The 22,279-nt window shown below is 46.1% G+C and overlaps 2 protein-coding genes across 2 annotated transcripts in view; both read left to right on the top strand.

The window, feature by feature from the left end:
• ZBTB41 (zinc finger and BTB domain containing 41) overlaps positions 1 to 20,086 on the top strand; it is a 22,026-nt gene extending 1,940 nt beyond the window's left edge. The window contains 11 exon segments of the mRNA XM_023746073.1: positions 1 to 115; positions 2,988 to 3,195; positions 3,751 to 3,820; positions 4,582 to 4,729; positions 6,615 to 6,744; positions 7,949 to 8,044; positions 9,385 to 9,491; positions 10,445 to 10,550; positions 12,490 to 12,578; positions 13,962 to 14,797; positions 15,472 to 20,086. The exon segment at positions 1 to 115 is cut by the window's left edge and continues 3 nt beyond it. Coding sequence (XP_023601841.1) covers positions 1 to 115; positions 2,988 to 3,195; positions 3,751 to 3,820; positions 4,582 to 4,729; positions 6,615 to 6,744; positions 7,949 to 8,044; positions 9,385 to 9,491; positions 10,445 to 10,550; positions 12,490 to 12,578; positions 13,962 to 14,617 — 1,725 coding nt within the window. The 3' untranslated portion in view covers positions 14,618 to 14,797; positions 15,472 to 20,086.
• ASPM (abnormal spindle microtubule assembly) overlaps positions 14,804 to 22,279 on the top strand; it is a 32,548-nt gene continuing 25,072 nt past the window's right edge. Inside the window, 1 exon segment of the mRNA XM_014447197.2 lies at positions 14,804 to 15,554. Coding sequence (XP_014302683.1) covers positions 15,528 to 15,554 — 27 coding nt within the window. The 5' untranslated portion in view covers positions 14,804 to 15,527.

Raw genomic sequence — 22,279 nt, 5'->3', positions numbered from 1 at the left:
GAGACCGGCGATTCTGCAGGAAGTATTCAGGACGGGTTATCTCCCGTGATCATTCAGATAAATAACAAAAAAATCCTGCAGTGCCCCATATGCGATAAAACCTTCGACCGGATAGGTAAGAAGAGAGAGTGTGTCGCACTTCTGTCTCTAATAACTTAGTTTTCAGGGGTGTTTTGAAGGCCATGATTAAAAACTGGACTTGGAAAGTCAATTTTATTATTTTTTTAATATTTTCTTTTTTTAATATACATTTTATTGATTTTTTACAGAGAAGAAGGGAGAGGGTTAGAGAGTTAGAAACATCGACGAGAGAGAAACATCGATCAGCTGCCTCCTGCACGCCCCCTACTGGGGATGTGCCCGCAACCAAGGTACATGCCCTTGACCAGAATCGAACCCGGGACCCTTCAGTCAGCAGTCCGACGCGCTATCCACTGAGCCACGCCAGTTAGGGCTGGAAAGTCAATTTTAAAAAGAATACTTCACTAGGGTGGGTGTTTGGTTTCCAGTACATATTTTATCCTGCTCGTTTAAATTTGTCGTGATTCAGGAATTAAGTATTCATAAGGCTTTATTTCCTCTTCGTGTCCTGACAGTAGGCGGCAGGTGATTGGTTTGTGTATTTGGTTTGAGAATCTCCAGAGCATCAGTTATGGTGAATGTAGAGATTTGATTTATATGCTAATTCGATTTCATAGATAAGTGCTATTTTTGAGTCATGACAGAAAATTGAATTAAGTCATATTAGATTTAATTCAATAATGCGTGTACCATTTCCTCTTGGACTTGGTAACATGTGAGTTAGAAACACATCACTTTTCCAGTGTTGGGCGTTGTTTAGAGCCGGGAGGTTTCGGACTAGACTGTTATATAGTTGAGAGTAAAGCTGTACTGATTGCGATTTAATTTTGTCGGACGAGTCTTTAGGAAGTGCCCTAATTAGTAGATTCTTTGGTTGTCGTAATAATGAATACATCACCTTTTCCCTTATTAGAAAAGTCTCTGTAGGAACTGTGGTCTGTCAGCTTGAGTTAAAAATATGTCAGTGAGTATTTAAGATATCTCGTATTTGCTAGTACAATAAGTTTTGAAGCCCTCTTATATGAACTTTTCTAATGTGGACTTCTAAATTGCAACAATTGATATTTTCCATATAAATCAAAGTTATGAAATTGTGAAATGTAGTCTACCACATAAAACGGTAAAAGGAACATGTGAATGCAACCCCACTTTGTAAAATTACTCAGTTTAATCTCTCCCCATGTGTGTGGCAGGGGTGAGTTACTCATGGGACTGGCTATAGGTGGAAATTGGTTTTATAAGGGATTGGTAATCATTTCCTCTCCAAATAGGCGACAGTGTACTGTTGGCACAGCGGCGCTGACATCTTTTTGCTTTTCATCATGCCTCTGAATATTCGTCACTCCGAATGAGAATGCTTTTGACAGCCCAGTTTAATAATTTATCTCGATTTTGACTGTGCGGCTCTGTACAAACACGAATAATGTAACTTTTCCTGAGTAACCCAGTGGGAAGGGCACAGAAATACAGGTGAACTAGTTGACTCAGGTGGATAGTCGCTCCTGCAGAGCTCTCGACGAATGCTGTGCGGGGTGCAGGGGAGAGAGCGACATCTTTGCATGGAGAGACCGAGAAGATGTCATCTTTCCAATAGATTTTATTTCCTACGCTTTGGATTCTTCGCTCATGCCTCCCGTGTTCTGCCTTCATTTGACCTAATTTGACTCGGGAGGAGTGAGCAGGGAGTCGGGTCACAAATGGCCTGCGAGCCCAGCACGCAGGCCTCAGACGGTGAGATGCTTCCGAGAGGAGTTCTGCGTGGACGTTAGGTTGGGAGGCCGGTGCTGTCATTCCCTCTGTGTTACCTGTCAAAGTCCCTGCGAAGAAACCTGTTCACTCTACATAACCTGGCATTTCCTGCAGTAATTTCATCACAAGACACTTTTGGGGGGTACTTCTTTCCCTGCCCCAAGGGATGAAAGTTCCCTGCACATCATTTGGGAAAATACTGTTCAAGATGAAGGTCCTGATAGATTAGCTTTTGGCAGCTTTTTAATCCAAGGGCAGCGCAGGTCATTGTGGGAATAGATGGGTCCCATTGCAGGCCTATTTCCAGCCTACCTTTCGGAGTGTATTTTACGTTACCCCTCCCTCTCATTCCACACCCCCCTCCCCCCTTAGCCTCACTGGGGCTGTGTTCTCTCCCCCAGAACTTAGAGATGGCAGTTGATATTATAACATACCAGTTAAAAAAGCATGGGCTGCGGGGGATGTCCCACCGCCTGCATTTTTGAACCCAGATCTTGGGCAAGTTCCTTCACCTTCTGTCCTTTGTACGTCGTCGAGTGGGGTAGATGCTAACGGTACCTTCTGGGGTGACTATGAGGATGGAATTGCTTACAACGGATGACATGTAGAAGGTGTTCGAGGAATGCGAGTTGCTCTTGTTCATTAATCTAGTGTGGTTGCGTGTCTCTGACAGGCCAGCTAGTGTGAACGCACTTTGGTATTTTCTGCTGCGTTCTGTCCCTTCCCTCCACCCCCAGCCCTACTCACAGCCCGAGGAATTGGGGAGCGCTGATCTAAGGCGCAACGTAGCTTCATTCTGGTTTGATAAAACCTACCCGTTACTTGTGATGTCGGAGAACAGTCATCCCGGGTTTTACCTGGGGACCCTCCAGCTCACCTGTCTCGCAGAAAAGGCCTGCGTTCAGACTCGGCCCTCAAACACAGGGGAGGAGGTGGCCCAGGTTTTAGAGGGAAGGTGTCTTGAACAGTCAGCTCAAAACAATAAGTCGCTGAGGCTTATCAAAGTTACAAGTTTAGGTAAACTTCCTTTAGGTGTGGGTGTGGGTCGGTGTATTAACTAGGCTATGAATCATGAGGTTGTTTTTCCCCCCCACTGCCAAATTCTAGTCACTGTGGTGAAGGTACTGAGTTTAATGTTGCCGTCTCTCTCTTCCCAGGGAAATACGAGAGCCACACACGTGTTCACACAGGTGAGAAGCCCTTTGAGTGTGATATTTGTCACCAGCGCTATTCGACAAAGTATAACCTGACTGTTCACAGGAGGAAGCACGGCAGCGAAACCGACTTTCATAAGAAGGAGCACAAGTGCCCTTATTGTAACAAACTCCACGCCAGCAGGAAGACGCTCGCCAAGCACGTGAAGAGGCAAGTGTGGCCCTGCTTCCCTCACACACTCACCGTGCCCTCCGGCTTACACACGCAGGTCGCCGGGAGCGTCGGTGGAGGGGGGGCTTGTCCCCAGTGCTGTCCTGGCTTCGTGTTTTGCAGACTGTAGACCAGGGGTGGGCAAACTTTTTGACTCGAGGGCCACAATGGGTTCTTAAACTGGACCGGAGGGCCGGAACAAAAGCATGGATGGAGTGTTTGTGTGAACTAATATAAATTCAAAGTAAACATCATTATATAAAAGGGTACGGTCTTTTTTTTTTTTAGTTTTATTCATTTCAAACGGGCCGGATCTGGCCTGGGGGCCGTAGTTTGCCCACAGCTGGTCTAGACTTTTTGACAACATCTGCATACATTTAGGCATATGCATGCACTTCATGAAGTGACATGTATATTCTTAACATACTCATGTGTGTCTGTCTGTGTAAGAAAGGGATCTGTCTGATTCTTGTAATTACTGTCCCCAGGTTATATGGAATGTTGATTTAACTAATACAATCTTTTCTTAATCATTCTTTTCTCTTTCTCTTCCAGATTTCATCCTGAAAATGCACAAGAGTTTATTTCCATTAGGAAGACCAAGAGTGAAAGTTGGAAATGTGAGGTAATAGCTTTTCATTTGTATTAGAAAACAAAGCTAAATGCCATGGGACCTTTGGTGAAAGTAATCAGACTTGCACGTAACACCAACTTAGTGTAGCTGCCTTTTAGATCTGCCTTGTAGCTATGACATCCCACGTTTGACAAATTAAGGCTGGTGATGAGCCTGACAAATACAGTCCTGGCTTTATTTTACTGTGATCACCATGCCTTGAACTTGAAGTTGTGTGTGTAAACTGTGACACCACTATCGCCCGTGCATATGGGCGATATGTGCAAATGTTAGAACTTCCCCTCCATTTCTGATTATCTGTTGCTACATAACAAGCCACCTCAAGGCCTAGTGGCCTTAAACAGTCCTTTTCTGGGTCAGTCGTCTGAATTTGGCGCAGGACGTTGCAAGGTGATTCTTCTGTTCCACGTGGTTTCAGCTGACGTCACTCGGTCCTTTGCAGCCAGTGGGTGGTGTGATCTGGTCTGGTCTGGGGCACTTCCAAAGCGGCTCATCACAGCGCTGGCAAGTTGGTGTTGGGCGTCTTCTCTGCTCTGGTCTCTTGGTGGGGCTGCTTGAGCTTCCTTCTGGCATGGCGGCTAGGATCCAAGAAGCCTCGGCCAAAACTAGAGGCCTTTTTAGGCCCCGGAGCAGCACTGTCAGCACTTTTTTTTTTTAAATCTACTTGAATTTATGGGTTTCTTCCTCATCACGAGATCTGTACTTTAATTTCTAATCCGGTCTCCTTACCTTTTGTGTGCACGTTCTTTTAGATTTGCAAGAAGTACTTCACTCGGAGGCCTCACTTGGAGGAGCACATGATCCTGCACTCCCAGGACAAGCCCTTCAAGTGCACCTACTGCGAAGAGCATTTCAAGTCCCGGTTCGCCCGGTTGAAGCATCAGGAGAAGTTCCATCTGGGTGAGCAGGTGGCTTCTTCCAGAAGCAGTGGCAGCGGTTGGTGACACAGCGTGCGGGGGGCCTGCTGGAGGAGGGGGAGGAGGAGGAGGAGGAGTCGTGTGGATCGGGAGGGGCGCTGCCTGTCCTGCAGTTCCTGGAGACCAGGAAATACGTCTGTTTATTTATTGTTTCGGTGGCAGATTTTTCCGTGGTTCTAAACGGCATTTACTCACCGTTGACAGTTGGATAGCTCTGGGAGTGGTTGGGTTACGGCTTCTTTGTGTTGGAAAAAACTCATTTTTCAGGGCGGGCAATAGACTTCGTCTGCTTGGAATTCAGTGTCGTGTTGGGTGAAGTCTCTCCCCAGAGCGTGTGGGCACAGCGGGGACTGTGGCCTGCTGGTCGTGCTGTGAGGTGCAGTCACCATGGTTAACCCCGGAGATGAGTATTGTCATGCCCGGTGGAGGCTTTTCCTGTCCAGCGTTCCCATTGACAACTTGGATGCAGATACGTGCCTCGTGCTCAGGAAATGTGTAGCTAACGTGAAGCTGGGAGGGGTGATAAATACAGTAGAAAATAAAAATGTCAAAAGAAAACTGGACAAAAGGTTAAAACAAATTAAGTTACATTTATTTAAGAATAAATGCAAAGCCGTAGGCATGGGGATGACCTGACTTTTGGTCGTGGGGGACACTGTAAAATGGTCCAGATCCCAACTCTTGTTTTATAGCTGGGCTTAATAGCAGAGACTTTCAAGGCACAATCCAAACCAGTGTCATAGGACTTGACGGAAACCAGTGTAGCTTTGAACTATATTAATAAGAATATATCGTTCAAAATTAGGAGGTAGTCGTCTCACCGATTTTAACTTCATCTGGAACATGGCATTTCTCGATACCACATTCAAGATGGAAATTGATAATTACATATTCTAGAAGTGGGTGACCATGGTGACCTAGGGTCGTACAGTTACTTCATGGAATAAAACGTTTGAAGGACTTAAAACGCTTTTGGAAGTAGGGAGATACTTTGGGAAGAGAGATTGACCATCTATCTCCCAATATTCTGAAGCCTCCATTGTGTGGTCAGGAATACTTCAGCTAGTATATAGCACTAGTGTCTGCTGGGGGCTTATTTTTGGTTTTTTTTTTGCTTAGACTTCTCTGCATTTAGTAAGCTGTTCTAGCATAGTGTTTCATCTCAGCATGTCTAAGACGCCGTCATATGGAAACAGGTTTTGTAATTACTGTTGCATGGCTTCCATACTATTATGATACGTGTAATGTAAGAACTGTGGTTGAAGGCACGTTCATGACTGCGTGTTGCATGTGAGAAGTTTCTTTAGGCGTTAGTTCTGGGAAAAACAGCTTCTGTTGGGAATTGAGGGGTCTTCTACTCCAGAAATATAGACAGGATTATAAATCTGCCTTCTGGGAAGAGAAGAGAAAACTGTAAATAAATGATTGCATCGTGTCGTGACATAGGCACTAGTGAGAGTGGGCATCCATTTGTTAGATACTGTAAAGGGGAAAGCCCAGTCTCCCGTGGAGGGGAAACCCAGTTCGTACCCACCGTGTCTTCCTCCTTCGCTGTTCACACAAAACCCTTCATTTCTGAAGCCTCTGGTCACCAGATGTGTGTGGGGTTCTCCCCACACCGGTAGGCGGGTCCCCGACACCAGCTGGCTGTCCCACAGGTGAACTCGGTGCCGGCACGCTGGCTGGAGACGGTGTCAGATCCCACGGGTGAGGGGCTCCGTCCCTCCGGACTGCCCCTCCCCCTTCAGATGCCGATCACAGGTAGTAGGTTCCAGGTTGCCTGCAGCCTCTCTGGTCGCACACACACCAGGGAAGTTGACCTTAGTTTCTCCTCCTCAGCCTGGACTTGACTGTTCTTTCCCTTCCAGGTCCCTTTCCGTGCGACATCTGCGGCCGCCAGTTCAATGACACGGGGAACCTGAAGCGCCACATAGAGTGCACGCACGGCGGGAAGAGAAAGTGGACCTGCTTCATCTGCGGGAAGTCCGTGCGAGAGAGGTGAGGGCCCACACACACAGGAGCGCCCTGGTGCCGGGTGTGGAAATGAGACCTGTCGTGTGTGAGGACTAGAGAAACGCAGGACACAGCGTGCTTGAGTTATGCTTTAACGTCAGGGCTAAAGGTAAAACACAAATTATGTAAAATGCTATAGACCAGTGGTTCTCAACCTCCTGGCCCTTTAAATACAGTTCCTCGTGTTGTGACCCAACCATACAATCATTTTCGTTGCTACTTCATCACTGTCATGTTGCTACTGTGATGAATCGTCATGTAAATATCTGATACGCAGGATGGTCTTAGGCGACCCCTGTGAGAGGGTCGTTCGGCCGCCAAAGGGGTCGCGACCCACAGGTTGAGAACCGCTGCTATAGACGATGATATAAAGCCAGGATTTGTGAGTTTAGATGGTGAATGTAATGTGGGTACCATTTTGCCTTTTTCTGGAACCCCACTAGAAATACATTAACGTTTATTCACTTATTTATTTATCTTAAAGACAGTCAGCTACAGAGACTGAGGAGCAAGGTAACAAGAACAACACAGGTTTACAGCTAGAAAGCCAGTGGGTCAGTGGTACCTGACTGAGGTCTCGGGCCGAAGGAGGCATCACAGAACCCACAGAAGGCACAAGGACTAGCAGCGGGGGGTCCCCCTGGAGCCAGCGGGAAGGAGAGGCAGAAAAGGGGGCCTGAGGTAAAGGTGCTTGAGAAGGGAGGTCATTGGATCCTTCCACCCCCCACTCGGGCCATGGCCCATGGCTGCGGGCACCCTCCCTCCCAGCGCGCAGTGCAGGGTCGATGCGTTCTGACTCCTGAAAGCACTGAGCCCCGGGCCTGATCCCGGCGGACATCCTGGCTTATGGGTTTGATCTTCCAGGCAGATGGGAAAAGAATTCCCCGACTCAGCAGTCTCAATTACGGATCTTCTCTTTATTCTTCTCCAGGTTTTGTGTAAGATAGATAGATAGATAGATAGATGGTAAGTCATGAGCAAACCAGTGGCAAAGGGGCCAGCGTTCAGATTTTGTCCTTTTTGGTTTTGTCAGAGGAGAGAGACCACAAGCATGTGTGCGCAGGGGAGAGTGGTCCTAGAAGAAGAGCGTTCGCTTGAACACGTTTCTAGTGAGCCTGCTGGGCGTCTGTTTCGTGTACGCGTTGGCATTCAATAAATCTTTAGTTTAAACGTGTGTTTTTTAACGTAGAACCACACTGAAGGAGCACATGAGGATCCACAGCGGGGAGAAGCCTCATCTCTGCAGCATCTGTGGGCAGCGCTTCCGTCACGGCAGCTCCTACAGGTGAGTCAGCCCTTTTCTTCCTGGTACGAGAGCGAGAATTACGTCTGCATTTTACTTCTGTTTCCTTACCAGTGGCTTAGTTGTGTGTTGAGTGAAAACATTTCTCAGTACTTGTAACAAGCAAAGGTGTGCAAAAACGTGTAGACTTCCCCCTACATCTTCCAATATCGTCTTCATTCTGCGCTATAAAATGTTTTTAAACGTTTCCTCATCACCAGATCTGCCGGATGCTTTACTGTCGGAATTGTCATCGTTTAAAGATTTATTTCATGACTTTTCTTTGAATCAAAATTCATTATAACTCTGGTGTTGCAAACTTAGTGTATTTCTTCACTCTCGATTGTCCAAGAATAGTTCGGTATGAAAATACGGCAAAATGGAAAACTCCAGGATTCTCAGTTTTTGAAAGTCTTCATTATTTGAAATTCATGTAATTATTTCTGCAACTGAATCCTTGACCACATTTGCAGTTTCTGAAAAGTTGCTTTTTTTTCTGGATGAATAGGTGACTGTGTACTGGGAGATACGTGTACAGTTTTACTTTTAATTAATGCTCTGAAGGATGTTAACCTTAAGGCTTTGCTATTTACCTCGAAGTTTAAACAGAATGCTTCCCTTTGCAGGTAATTCAGTCAGTTTACAGTTTTAGTGACAGTAGAATCAGCATGTTTGGGCGACTTGAATGAGAAAGCTGTTCGTTTCTCTGGGACAGACATAGTTGGAGGACGGTGAGGATAAAAATAATCCCAGTTAAGTCAGTTTTAAGAATTTAAACCTTTTATAATCTGTCCTTGGGTAACTACGAAATGAGCCATATTTTGTCTGGTTAAATACGAAGAACAGTAGTAAAATGTAATTGTCAGAAAGCTGATTACTTAGACATCCACTCAGTTCTCAACTGTCACTTTATCAGCGCTGCCTGTGCCCCGAAAGGGTTCCTTTAATTACTGGCTGTCACTGGCCACCCTCCGATCTGTCCCCTGGGCTCCTACCCGTTTGTCTGCTTCCAGTCCTTCTGGATTCTCTCCTCCTCTGGCTGCTCGGAGACCTCACTGGCCAGAGGGATACGAGTCCAGCGCGTGGTAGGTCTAGTGAAGTAGATGGAGGATCTGAAAGGTGAGGAGGCAGTGTCGTCCGGCCGTGTGGGAGCCTGGCCGGAGCTGAGTGCTTGTTTGAAGAGGTGAGAATGCAGGAAGCCTGGAGTCAGGTGGCAGAGACCTAGAAAGGGAGCCGGAAAGGGATGAGGCTGGGAGCAGACAGCCGCTCCCCCGCGTGGAGTCACCCCCGTTGTTCCTCCGGAGTCACCGCCTCCCGTGCTCTTGAACTCTGTTCCCCTATAGACTTCACTTGCGAGTCCACCACGATGACAAGAGGTACGAGTGCGACGAGTGTGGGAAAACATTTATTCGCCACGACCACCTGACGAAGCACAAAAAGATACATTCAGGTGAGTGTGTTAGGTCAGGCTGTTCGAAGCCCTTCTGTATAAGCACCTGAAAAGCACATGCTATTTAATGCTAATTAACGTTGGCTATTAGTCTAATAATTGGGTCTATGAGGGCCACTCCTTGAACGCTGGTTCTAACTACCTTTTTTAAGCAGCATTTGAAAGGGACATCATTTTATGACCCATTTTTTTTCCACTGTAAGTTTAATCACTTGGTTGTCTTTAATGACTACAAACTATATTTTAAAATTGTTTTAATCAAATGCTCAACATTAGCATTGTGCACATCATGTGGATTATGCAGCGATGGCTGCCCACGGCTCCCTAAAGCAGTGGTTCTCAACCTTCCTAATGCCGCGACCCTTTCATACAGTTCCCCGTGTGGTGGTGACCCCCAACCATAAAATTATTTTCGTTGCTACTTCATCACTGTAATTTTGCTACTGTTACGAATCGTCATGTAAATATCTGATAGGCAGGATGTATTTTCATTGTTACAAATCGAACATCATTAAAGCATAGTGATGAATCACAAAAACAATATGTAATTATATATGTGTTTTCCGATGGTCTTAGGCGACCCCTGTGAAAGGGTCATTCAACCCCCAAAGGGGTCGCGACCCACAGGTTGAGAACTGCTGCCCTAAAGGGAGATGCCAGGATAATATTTATCATTTTGATTGGAGTTGAAGGAAGTTAGCAGAACATGGACGCTTGAAGAGAAATGATTGTACCTGGGTGTTCAAGTTCATGTCACGGTGAATTTTTGAAACCATATTTTTTTTAAAGAGTACCTTAGTCATGCTGATCAATTTCAGATCGTTACACCCTCAGCTGAGGGTGGCTTTACTTTCCTGGTCTATTTCTCCCCCGTGTTATTTTCCTGTTTGGTAATTTATTTCTGGGGGGAAAAACTGAAGTGCATATAATAATCAGATATTTGGGTCTTTAAGGTGAAAAGGCTCATCAGTGTGAAGAATGCGGAAAGTGTTTTGGCCGCAGGGATCATCTCACTGTTCATTACAAGAGCGTGCACCTTGGAGAGAAAGTGTGGCAGAAGTAAGTGGACAGGCAGTGTTTCTCATCAGTACCGCGTCGGATCAGCCTGGGCTGGGGGGACTCACAAGGTGTCTCAGTTTATGCTGTTTGGTTGGGGATAGGTTGGCTAACCAGCTCTCTCTCACTGCTGTAGCTTCTCTGCAGACCTGTAGGAGTTGAGCAAAGCATAAGTACCGAGTTGTTCCGAGGCTAGGGGGGTGGACATTGAACTTAACGACTCATATAAAAGCTCAGCACTTTTTTGGGGATTTGTGTGTGTTGGTTGCTGTGGCTCTTGCGTATATGACACTGCCTGAGTATTATCCTTAATGAGACAGCAGTTACCGGGAATGTCTGTAGTCAGAACTTAAACCTTTTTAACCACACTAAGCACTTAACATGGTATTTCATTTAAAGGAGGCATGCATTGTCCGGATCATCCACTTTTTAGTACAATTTAGATAGCCAAGCTTAACTTCGGTGTTGAGTGTAAAATGTTGAACGAGTTTCTGCTCTTGGACGCGGTATTTGGAGCAAGTGCGAAGCAGCAGACGTGGTCCAAGTGCCCGGACACTTAGTGACAGGTCCTGAGCGTGCTGCCCACAGCGTCCATAACGGCAGGAGCTGGAGACGGGCCTGAGGGCCACTAGGAGGCGACTGCATCCTTTGCTCATTTTCATGCATTGGTTTGGCGCTCCCTTCGCTGACCTTCGCTGACCTTGTTCAGCGACCCACTCATTGCATCAGTGTGTTCAGAGGGGTCGTTGTACTCTGGGCTCACGAGGTGCCAGCAGGCTCTGAAGGGCTGGGCCGTGAAAATACCCACGATGCCATGCGGAGAAGGAAGTCGGCCTCAGCAGCCCGTGCGCATGGGTGGAAGACGGGCCCGCACGCTCACCGCTCCAGAGCCTCAACCCCTCTGTCCCCTTAAAGTGGGTCAGTGCCCTGGGAGCGTTTGTTTATGTGCTTACAACATAGATGCTGTATTATCGTTGAGATGCATTACATGAATCCTTAGAAATTAAAATGAGAAAAATGTAAGTTCTTACTTATTAGTTCATTTAGTAATGAGACGGCCATCCCATGTTCACATAAATAGCACTTGTGTGAAAAATAAGTCCTTCACAAAACAAAACTATCAAAGGAGTGTGGTGTTTTACGTTCTTGTAAATCCCTTTCACGGCCTCCGAGCTGGATTGTCCTGTCTGCTGTCACGGGTGTTATTTGGTTGAAGGAAATGAAGAAAACCTAGCCTCCCTCAGATACACGGCTGGTTAACGGAGGAGCCTTACAATAGCCTTTTTCGTAGGTAATTGTGGGTGTTATTCGTGACAGCCACACTGAAACTCAGCAAGTGGTAGCTTCGTAAGGGTAGGAGCTAGTGGGGACCCGAACAAGATAATTGGGGTTTTATCCTCTGATGCCTGTAATCTCTTGGTCGGCCTTGCACTTTGAATGGGTGTGGTACCTACATGACACTGTCGTATCCTGCGTTCGTCATTTGGAAACGGGCTCACTGAGTTACAGATTTTCCAGTGTCAGTGTATTTCACAGGATGGGATCAACAAGTCACGTTTGCTAATACTTCCGCTAGCGTCCCAGAATGGAGTGCTGGGACCCTGCCAAGATCAAGGGCAAATGCAAGTTTCCCCAAAGTCTTACGTTAGTTTGAAAGCTCCAATTTTATCAGCAACCAGTATTGTCAGTTTTTCCCCCATGAAGTGACAGGTTCACTTTATTTAATTTTGAGGAAGTACCTGCCAAAATATTCAGGTCTGTAACTGTAGGTTGTCTTTTGTTCTTTCAAGTCAAATGGTATTTATTCCACGAAGACAGTGGCCACTTCAGCGCCCAACTTGGTCTTACAGGTGCTTGTCTTTGACACCATTGTACTTCGATTTGTGGTGTATTATTTATTGAAATTACGCTGAAAAAAACTCAACCCTTTTTATTTTCTTAGATATAAAGCCACCTTTCATCAATGCGATGTCTGTAAGAAATTTTTTAAAGGCAAATCAAGTCTCGAAATGCATTTTCGGACGCATTCAGGTAAAACTTAATGGGTAGTTTATATATATATATACCTTTGTGTATTATTCAGGAGTAAAATAGAGGCTTTTAAACTTTGTTGTTCTCGGTTAAATTGTTTTATATTTTTTCCCCCCATTAAGACTGTTACTCATTACGTAAAGTTTGACGTTACCGATGAGCTGTATGCCGGTCTCCCATTCTCCCTGACATAAGCTTTAATGCTGTGAACATCCTTCTGTACAATTAGGGGAAGACCTTTCCCATCGGGAATGGACTCAGCGCGTGGCTCTCCTGTTCCTCTCGTCTGCTTGTTTATGGTTCCTCTCTATCTGTGAACTCTCTAAAGACAGTTATTTTCTTGTCTTTGACAAAGTAATTCAAATATGGCCTCATTGCCTCGCCCGCAAGTGCCCGCGTGTCCTTTTCCTCCGCACAGTCAGCTGTCACTCACAGGTGGGCGAGTAGACGGCTGGCTTCGCTGCTTTCCGGAAGTGGCCTCATTCTGCATCCTCCTCTTCCCCGGTGCTGCTGCCTGTTGTGAAACAGAGGCTATGGGGGAATCCTCCCTGGATGTCTGTGTTTGGCGTCTCATATCAGTTAGGAGGTTTTCGTGCTCTTCCTCTTCCTCTCTGAGAAAGAGGCACATTTATGCATTTTCAGCCGCTTTGATTTTTTGTGTTTTTTAAAAAAATATATTTTATTGATTTTTTTACAGAGAGGAAGGGAGAGAGATAGAAACATCGATGATGAGAGAGAAACATCGATCAGCTGCCTCCTGCACACCCCCTGCTAAGGATGTGCCCGCAACCAAGGTACATGCCCTTGACCGGAATCGAACCTGGGACCTTTCAGTCCGCAGGCCGACGCTCTATCCACTGAGCCAAACCAGTCAGGGCCAGCCACTTTGTTTTATATTGAGTTTGAGTGTTGTCAGGCGGCTGTTCTGGAAAAGAACGATAATTGCGTTCATAAATACCAGAATGGGGGAATAACCGGATTCGGGTGGTTTCAATAGGCAAGAATTACAGGATGGAATATCTGAGTGACCCAGTGCTGCTGTGACAAGCAAAATCACACCTCCCTCCAGATGAAGAAGCCCCAGTCGGGGGGGACACAGAGGCCACTGTGAGAACAAAGGAGAGTGAAAGCCAGCCGTAATGATAACGGTCGGGGCTAACGACTGAGAATTGGGACGCTTGCTCAAGGGTTGTCTAGTAAGGGGCACAGCCAGAATTCAAACCCAAGTCTTTCACTCTTTTACCAGCTGACTGCGTTGTGACAGCACATAACATACTGCATTATTTTATTCAGTTCTTGTAAGGATCCGCATGGAAAATTGGCTACTGAAAGCCATTGTCTTTTCCAGCCAGTGCATTTTACACGTCATGTTTGTTCCTGCAGGTGAAAAGCCATACAAGTGTCAGATCTGCAATCAGTCGTTCAGAATTAAGAAGACCTTGACCAAGCACCTGGTCATTCATTCGGACGCCCGGCCTTTCTACTGTCAGTACTGTAACGCCACGTTCAAGCGGAAGGACAAGCTCAAGTACCACACGGACCACGTGCACGGCATCAAGTCCCCCGACGACGCTCTGAGCGCTTCCGAGGAGAAGCTCGTGCCCTTGCCCGCGGAGTACTCGTCCGACGACAAGATCTTCCAGGCGGAAACGAAACAGTACACGGACCAGCCCAAAGCCTATCAGACGGAGGCCAAGGCGATGCTCCAGGACGTGTCTGCCGAGGTGTGCGTGCCCGTGACGCTGGTTCCCGTGCAGATGCCCGACGCCCCGAGCGACCTGGGGCAGCACAGCGCCCCCCTCCCACCGCCTTCGCACGACATCCTGTCGCCACAGCCACCGGCAGCCGACTACCCACGGGCAGCTGACTTAGCTTTTCTGGAAAAATACACCCTGACTCCTCAGCCTGCAAATATAGTTCACCCCGTCCGACCTGAGCAGATGCTGGACCCCCGGGAGCAGTCCTACCTCGGGACGTTGCTGGGCCTGGACAGCGCCACGGCCGTGCAGAACATGTCCGACGCGGAGCATCACTCGTGAGCAAGCCCACGCGTTCCACGGGTTTCTTGGATGCCCACGTGCTGGCCGCCTGGTGCAGGTGGCTTTTCAACGAGTAGGGCTGCGATTTTGTTCATTTTCAAGTACTCAGAGCCGTCGCAAATCAAGAAAAAATACGTATCTCTGTTTACTGAACATGTGAATATTTGGACACATATTGAGGTATTTGAAGTGAACATTTTTATGATTTTGAAAGATGATTTAGCGCTAATTTTAATGGAATCTCAAACTTTTCAAAATTATTAGCTGTTGACATTATGTTTTGGTTTTTTGAATCATCAGTGGAAATTTTATTCTTTAGTCTCATTCCTCTTCTCTCCCTTCCCCATCTTCCGAACAAGTTTAAGGACCATGTAGGCTTTAGGAAAGAATTGACGAGAGTTTACTGATAATCGCAACCCTTCTTTATCCGAACTAAGATTCATGATTTCCTCCAGGTTTTGGAAATTGGTATTAGGGATTTGAATTTATAAGGAAGTCTTGGCTATGTCTGTGTTGTTTCTTAGTCTGGTTACCTGATAATTTTAGTTTATCATTCTCCTTTGGTCTTTTAACAAAAAGCCAGAAAGGTAACGAGTGTCAGAGTAGCGTGTTCAATGAAATGCAGAATGGAAATAATTATCCAAATGATTGGTTTTTGCCTATGCTTCAGTTAACATGAATAAGAAATGCAAATACAGATCTAGGCATTAAATTACACAATTGATAATATGTAGAAAGCAAACTGTGATAGTATTGTTCAAGGTCAGTTCACCTGTCCTAGCTGCCATTTATTTCCCATTAACATATCACAGCATAGATCTTCATCTCACTAATCAATGAAATGTAATTAACAGGTGACGTTTGGTCTCATTGACGCTGGCCGACTGAAACGCTAGGAAACAGAACCGAGATGTTCCGCACACCGTTGTTAGAAAAGGTGCCAAATTATCCTCTGTGTGTCTGTCCAAACTCAGTGTTGTTTACTAGTCATTACAGGGAACCACTGTGTGTGTACAGGTGTACATGGAACCCAGGTTTAGGCTTGCTTTTCCCATAGGCCTGGAGTCTAATTATCCTTGATTTTTGTTGTCGTCTGAGACAGAAGTTGAGCACTTGGTGAAGGGAACTGGCAGTTACAGGGACTCCTCACTGATGACAGTTAACTGAGGAAAAAGTCAGTGAGATGCCTTTAAAGGTGTGCACTTTCCGTGTCTTCAAGTCAACTTCAACTTCAGCGAGGACACTGTTTTCTAGGAGAGCTGCTGGGAGGTTAGATAGGCCGATTCCCGTAGCCTGTCATTTGTATGTAAACTGGTGGAAAATAGCAATGTGAAGAGTTTGCTATTTCCGTTTTGTTTACACTCCTAATTGCTTTAAGCACTTTTTTTTAATGTAAACTAATGTCTGGCCCAGCCCTTGTGAGAAAAAAAAAATCACAAATAAAATAATGAAGTTTCAATAAAATTTAGCCACTTGATGGGGACAGGTGTTGGCTGAAGCACTTAGGGAAGGAAGGTACTTTACAGTTTGTGTGCTGGTGGGAAGAGGAGAAAAAGTGGTGAGGACTGAGGCTACTTACCCCAAGTAGCTCCTGTAAATAAGAAGACCAGCCCGAGTTTTGCCTCAGTTGTTAAGATTCGGCTACAGTCATTCCAGGACCGGTAGATGGAATTAATGTATGAATTCTCCTGTTTGGCACATTCTCTTGTGTGGAAACGATAATCTATCTGGTACTTACATGGCTGAACTTGACAATGTGAGGTCCTGTGAGTCTGTTAGTCTTTCAGATCGACTTTGAGAAATGCGTATCCTGAGGATTTTTAACATGAAGAACAACACGGCTTTGAACTAAAAATTTCCTCTTAGGAAAAGAAATCATCATAGCCAGCAGTGTACCCTGCCTCGCATACAAGCCGCGTGGAAGACTGGGACTTGCAAAAAGACAGATGGTCTAGACGTGTGTGTACAGGGTGTATTCTGTTTGGTAGCAGCACAGAAGGGGTGTTGCGTTTTCACAGTGAAAAGGACACTTTGTTTTTTGAAGGTATTTACTTTAGGGTTCTTTCCATCACCTAATGCTTTAAATACATGGTTCGATGGTAGGGATTGGTTTACAGTAGGCCACTTTTCTGGAATGCATCTCTTCCGTAAAATGAAATACAAATCTATTGAGTTATTGTAGGTCACTACGCCTGAACAGAGGTTTCTAAATTGCTTTTGCAAGTTATCTTCTGCAAACTTCAGACCGAGCTCTGAGGGCGAGTTGGACGTGCTGTCTTCCCAGTTTGGAGAGAGGGTGTCTGAGGCGAAGGACGCAGTTACGCCCCCCTCATTGATGAGTGGCAGGTCCCGGCTTCTAGGGAAGGACACGGGGCATCAGTCCTGCCTCCCAGGTGCCAGGCACCGCGTGTTCTCGCGTCGTCGTCAGCAGGCTGGGCGGGGAAGGGTGATTCTGACGAAAAAGAGTCTCAGCGGACGAACAAGCAAACAATCCCAATCTGCTGCCTCTAATTTCCAAATGAGAGCCTAAGACACGCTAAACTGGTGAAAACCTCGTAGATTTGGGCAAACTGAATGTATATAGTTTTTGAAGTTGGCACAAGAAATATGAAATGAGGCCTCCTCTTTTCCCTTAACCTTTTGTACTAGTTGGGAGTTTCTGGGACAAGTGTCCCATCGACTCTAAAATTCGTTACTTCTGTACCTGTACTTAAATTTTGAATTTTGCAACTAAGCTTAGCCTCATTCAGAATTTTTTATCTTATGAGCATAATTTATTGTTTTAAATTAATGTTTTAGCTGATAGCAGTTAGCACTTAATATGTAAGTGGAATAATTTATAAAGTGTAGAGATTTGTTAACCTGCTCCGTTTTTACTTAAATGCACCAAAGATTTTAGTAGGTATTGCAATAGTTCAAAAGAATTTAAATTCTTCGTTGTCTGAATAAATATTTGTCCAAAGAAGCACAGTTGAAGTCCTAGGCTTATGGATTTAAAAAGAAAAAAAAAAGGTTAGTTTGAATACTAAGATGAAGTGTTTGTGTTTATATGTATAAAAACAAGAACAGAAGAAAGTACTCTGGGAAGAGTCATACTGACAGATGAATCACAAGTAACGCTGTTTTCCTCAGTTTAATGTATAGAATGTTACCTTAAGTGAACACTATTAAATGCATAACAGTAAGCTTATTTTTTACACTACACTATTAAAATCATTTGCCTTAGATTTTTTTTTTTAAGACGAGTTGAAGTTATTTTTGTATGAAACACTCCACCTATTTTTTTGCAGTCTAAGATACCATGTTAGGTTAGGGTCGGTTCTGCATCCAGCAAGATGTCACTAACACCGAAGGTAGTGGTCTTGGCATCCTTTTAAGTAATTTAGTCATTTATCGCCATGAGAAGAGCGAGCAGCCAAGATAGGGCTTAACCTGGTGCTTTTCTAAGTGACTTCCTTTTGGGCGATGTTAGGTCCACTGATAACGTTCGGTCGACCTTTTAAAGTGTCAAAGCATCTTAGCGGAGTAACTATAAACCGTTAGTTGAGGGCTAGTAAAATATCATGCATTGTTTTCCATTCTACAATGGCAAGACAAGTAAAGACACAGCTAAACTGGTATGTTGGGTAGTTTGCGTTTTCCTCCTTCCAGATCATTCGACCGTGTCCCCGGGGACAAATCAGACCTGGGGCCCTGGCTCTCTGACCGTCTTGTCTGGATGGAATGCTCCATGCCTTTCTCCTGTGTTGTAGTTGCTTCGAGTTGCTTCCGCCGGCCAGCGTGTGCCGGCTAATAACGGGGTTTGATTTTTGTGGTTGTTATGGGTCTTATGTGTGTGTGGCCTGCTGGTCAGGCAGCACTTTATTATAATTTTTTTTAGGTTGCTTTATGTTTACGTAAGGAAATAGGCACTCACGTACTTCTGTGAATATTTGTTGTTTGTGTTTTTATGTCTCTTTTGGCTTTATAGTCACTGCAAAGACACTCCCAGGCCTGGCTCTATACGCTTCTTAGAGGAATCTAACAAATAAAATAAAACGAGTTGTGTGTCTGTCTCTCTGTCTCCTCCCCGCCCTGCCCCCCAGTTTTTTAACCATCATCAGTCACCATAACCACACAGCTCTCTACTGAGCGGTTTCTGAGTTCAGTTTGCCTCAAACTGAACAAGAGGTGGTGATGGCTTGAATGAGTTCCCCCTTAGGAGCAGGAGCAACCCAGCCAACCAGCGAACAGCTTGAGCGTATCAACGCGGGCAGAGGGAGGACTTGGAAAGTCGCATTGGGGTGACTCGATTCCGTGCCAAATTTAAAATGATGAGAATGTACAAGAAGCCAGTGGCTTTTCTAAGACTTTAAATAGGGTAATGGGCAAGTGTTACCTGCTATTAGAGCGAATGATGGGTAATGTGAGAATCATTTTCTAACTCGTTGAGAAAATTAGACAGCTCTTTCTTAGGCCCTTCGCTTGCTTTTGCATTGCCTCTCGGTAAAGTGCAGGGGTTTCCTGAGGGGGATCGGCCTCTTTATTTCCTTCCAAACTGTTTCTTCTTCGCAATCCTTTTATGCTGGAATATTAGCATGCCCTCTGCACCTCCTTTGGAAGTAGCCTTAATAAGACAAAAGTAATAGGATTAGCTTGTATGGTAGATGAGAGATTTTGGTAGAGAGAAAGCCTACGTTTTGTTTACTCTTCACGCATCAACTTGCTATGTATCGATTGATCTTAAGTCTATGACTATTGGAAAAATTCCCAAAGAATCTAAATTTAGCCTCTGTAGCCATTATATAAATAGAAATGAAGAGTATATTCACGGAATAGAGGTTATACAGAGATGGACATACCTCTTTCCCCCCCCCCCCCCCAAATTCTTAAGTATTGTCAGTGCTTGCATTACTTTTGGAAATTCTAAAACATTTCTTGAATAAACAGCATGTACACTTCTCATGGTTATTTCTCCTCTTTGCTCGGTATTCCTGCTTGCGGTATAGTTGGACAGCACCCTGGGGTGCAATTACAAAACTTTTATTCCTGCCAACAGTCGGGCTTGACTTGCAGATGAAACTGGAGGACAGCTGATGAGTGTGGCGGCCAACAGATGAGTGCAGAGGTGAGCGCTGAGCTGCTCCACGCGGCGTAGTACCCGTTAGGATGAAGGGGACTCACCATGTTCATTAAAGGGAAAATGCTTTCGAACTTCGTTTGCAGTCTCAGGTCCCAAGTTTTGTCTTCATCCTTAAGGACACGTGTCAGGGCAGTTACAGAGAGAAACCTCAGATACCCACAGGCGTCATTTTGTCGTGTATGACGTTCCCGGGCGAGTTTTCTGGATACGTTGGCTGTCCCGTGTCTCTTAAGCACCAGTGTCTTTGTAGAAAAGTCCCCGTGTCTGTGATGAGGAGGATGTTGTACGCTGAACTAGTTCTCTGTGTTATTTTGATACTTAAAATAAAGTTCTTGGGTCTTCATAAAGCATGTCCAGGTCTTACTGAACAGGTTCTCGGCCTGGGGATGTGGTACTCAGCACTCTGCAGGCCTGGGTGAGTCAGAGACCCTGAACAAATGGAAAACCGAGCATTCTGGGGCACATCGACGTCAATTTTATTTCTCATCAGCCAGATGTTTTGCGGTATTTTACATATGAAGTGTATTAAATGATTTAATGGTTTTTAAGTGGCTAATTAATATATGTTCACATGCTAACAATGACTAGTAAACAAAATGAACTACACAGTGGAGCAGAAACCAACCTTTCAGTGACTGAGGCGTGAGAAGGCTTGTATTTGCAATGTTAATCTGAAGGATGACATAATGTAAATGAAGTGTTTTTGGAATGATCATTCATGCTAACACTTTTGCTTAGAAAACTCTGTAGTAATGTTCTCCTTGTACACCAGTCTTAACGGGGTCAACACACCTCTGTAACAGTTTTGTTTAAATATTGTGAAGGTAACGGGTCCACTTCAGGCCCCATTGGGTATCAGTGAATGTCATTTCCTGTCTCACCTTCCGCATTGCCTTTCAACCAGGGATGTTTTTCTGACATCGTTTGTGTGCCCATACCCATACCCGTACATATTTTTAAAGTTTCCGCCCGGCTGGCATGGCTCAGTGGTTGAGCATCGACCTATGAACCAGGAGGTCACGGTTTGATTCCCGGTCAAGGGCACATGCCCCAGGTTGCAGGCTCCATCCCCAGTGGGGGGTGTGCAGGAGGCATCCGAGCAATGATTCTCTCTCATCATGGCTGTTTCTCTCCCTCTCCCTTCCTCTCTCAAATCAATAAAAATATAAAACAAAAACAGAGTTTCCTACTGCCTTTAGAGGCAGTGTGGTGTAGGGTAAGGGCAAGATTAGGGCCACGCCTCCTGTGTTACATATCCTGGCTTTGTCTCTAGCTGGCCTTAGTGCACGTCCATAAAATACAGGTTAATGGGTTCCATCCAACAGTGTTGGGGCTTAAAACCACCCGGGGCATATATGCATATGTTATTAGATAAAACCAAGGAGTTATCTGTCCAGGGACGGCCTGCCAGCGCCATCAGTCATGAATTAATTGTGAATCTCAGGTTTCATCTACTTTTGCTCCCAGAAATCTCTAAGAACCAGCCAACACACGATGCAATAGACACAATGCAATATTGTAGAACTGTGCACTTGAGACCTGTATAATGTTACTCACCAATGTCACCCCAGTACATTCAATAATAAATAAATAAAAACCCGGCATGTAAACTCACTGACTCCCCCTGCTGTGGTCACTCATTGAAATAAGCACGTTCGCACAAACTAGACATATCGTCTTCATTCTCTCCCATTCGGCCGTGGGAACCGCGAGAAAAAAAACCCAATGAATGACTATAACCCTGGGCGGGGGCCATTGGACGGGACGCTGGCTGGAGCCACATTAGCCTCCTGAACGGTTTTGCCCGAGTTTGCCCCTGGCAACCGCAAGGGCGGCTCTACCTCCGGTGGAAAAGCTGCTGCCGCCCCGGGCTTCCCCTCGACACCAGCTCTTTGCAAAACCGAAAGGCGGATTCCGTCTCTAAGCAACGGGTTTCCAGGTGTCGCAAAGACCCCGCCTCGGTTTGCGGCTCCCCCGCGGAGAGCGCGACAGAGCCATCATTTAAATGAAGCGCTGCCGTCTCATTGGCCCGGCCGTCCCGCCCCCCGATTGGCCCCTAAGGAGGTTTGACGGCGCCGCTGCTCGCTGATTGGCTCTGCGAGAGACATGGGCGGGGCCGCGCGTGCCCATTGGTGGAGGAGGGAAGTTAAGCTGAGGCCGACACCACCCCTAGCGTCGCAAGTGTTTTGTCGGCGAGTTTTTTGGGGGTGTCGTTCCCTTCGTTTCTGGGGTGCGGGCGCCTGGGAGAGGAGGACAAGGCGACTGGCTTTCTCTGCGGGGCGGCCCGGGGCTGCATGGCGGCGCGGCGAGGCTGCGGGGGCGCGGGCGCCTCGGGGGCGGGGGCCCGCCGCCGGTGCTCATCCTCAGGCCACTTTCTTGCCCCAGGCCATTCGGGTGCTTCGGGAGACTTGCGACCCGGCGCTTCGAGGAACGCTTGCCACTGGCCGTTTCTCATCCCGACGCCGGAGCCACCGCCGTGGACGTGACCCCGACGGACCCGCCGCCAGGACCGGCGCTTATCGGAGTCTTGCCCAATGACC

Source organism: Myotis lucifugus, unplaced genomic scaffold (genome assembly GCF_000147115.1).
Source record: "Myotis lucifugus unplaced genomic scaffold, Myoluc2.0 scaffold_625, whole genome shotgun sequence".
Classification (NCBI taxonomy): domain Eukaryota; kingdom Metazoa; phylum Chordata; class Mammalia; order Chiroptera; family Vespertilionidae; genus Myotis; species Myotis lucifugus.
Note: the sequence above shows the minus strand (reverse complement) of the source record. Positions and strands in the feature narration are given on the sequence as shown.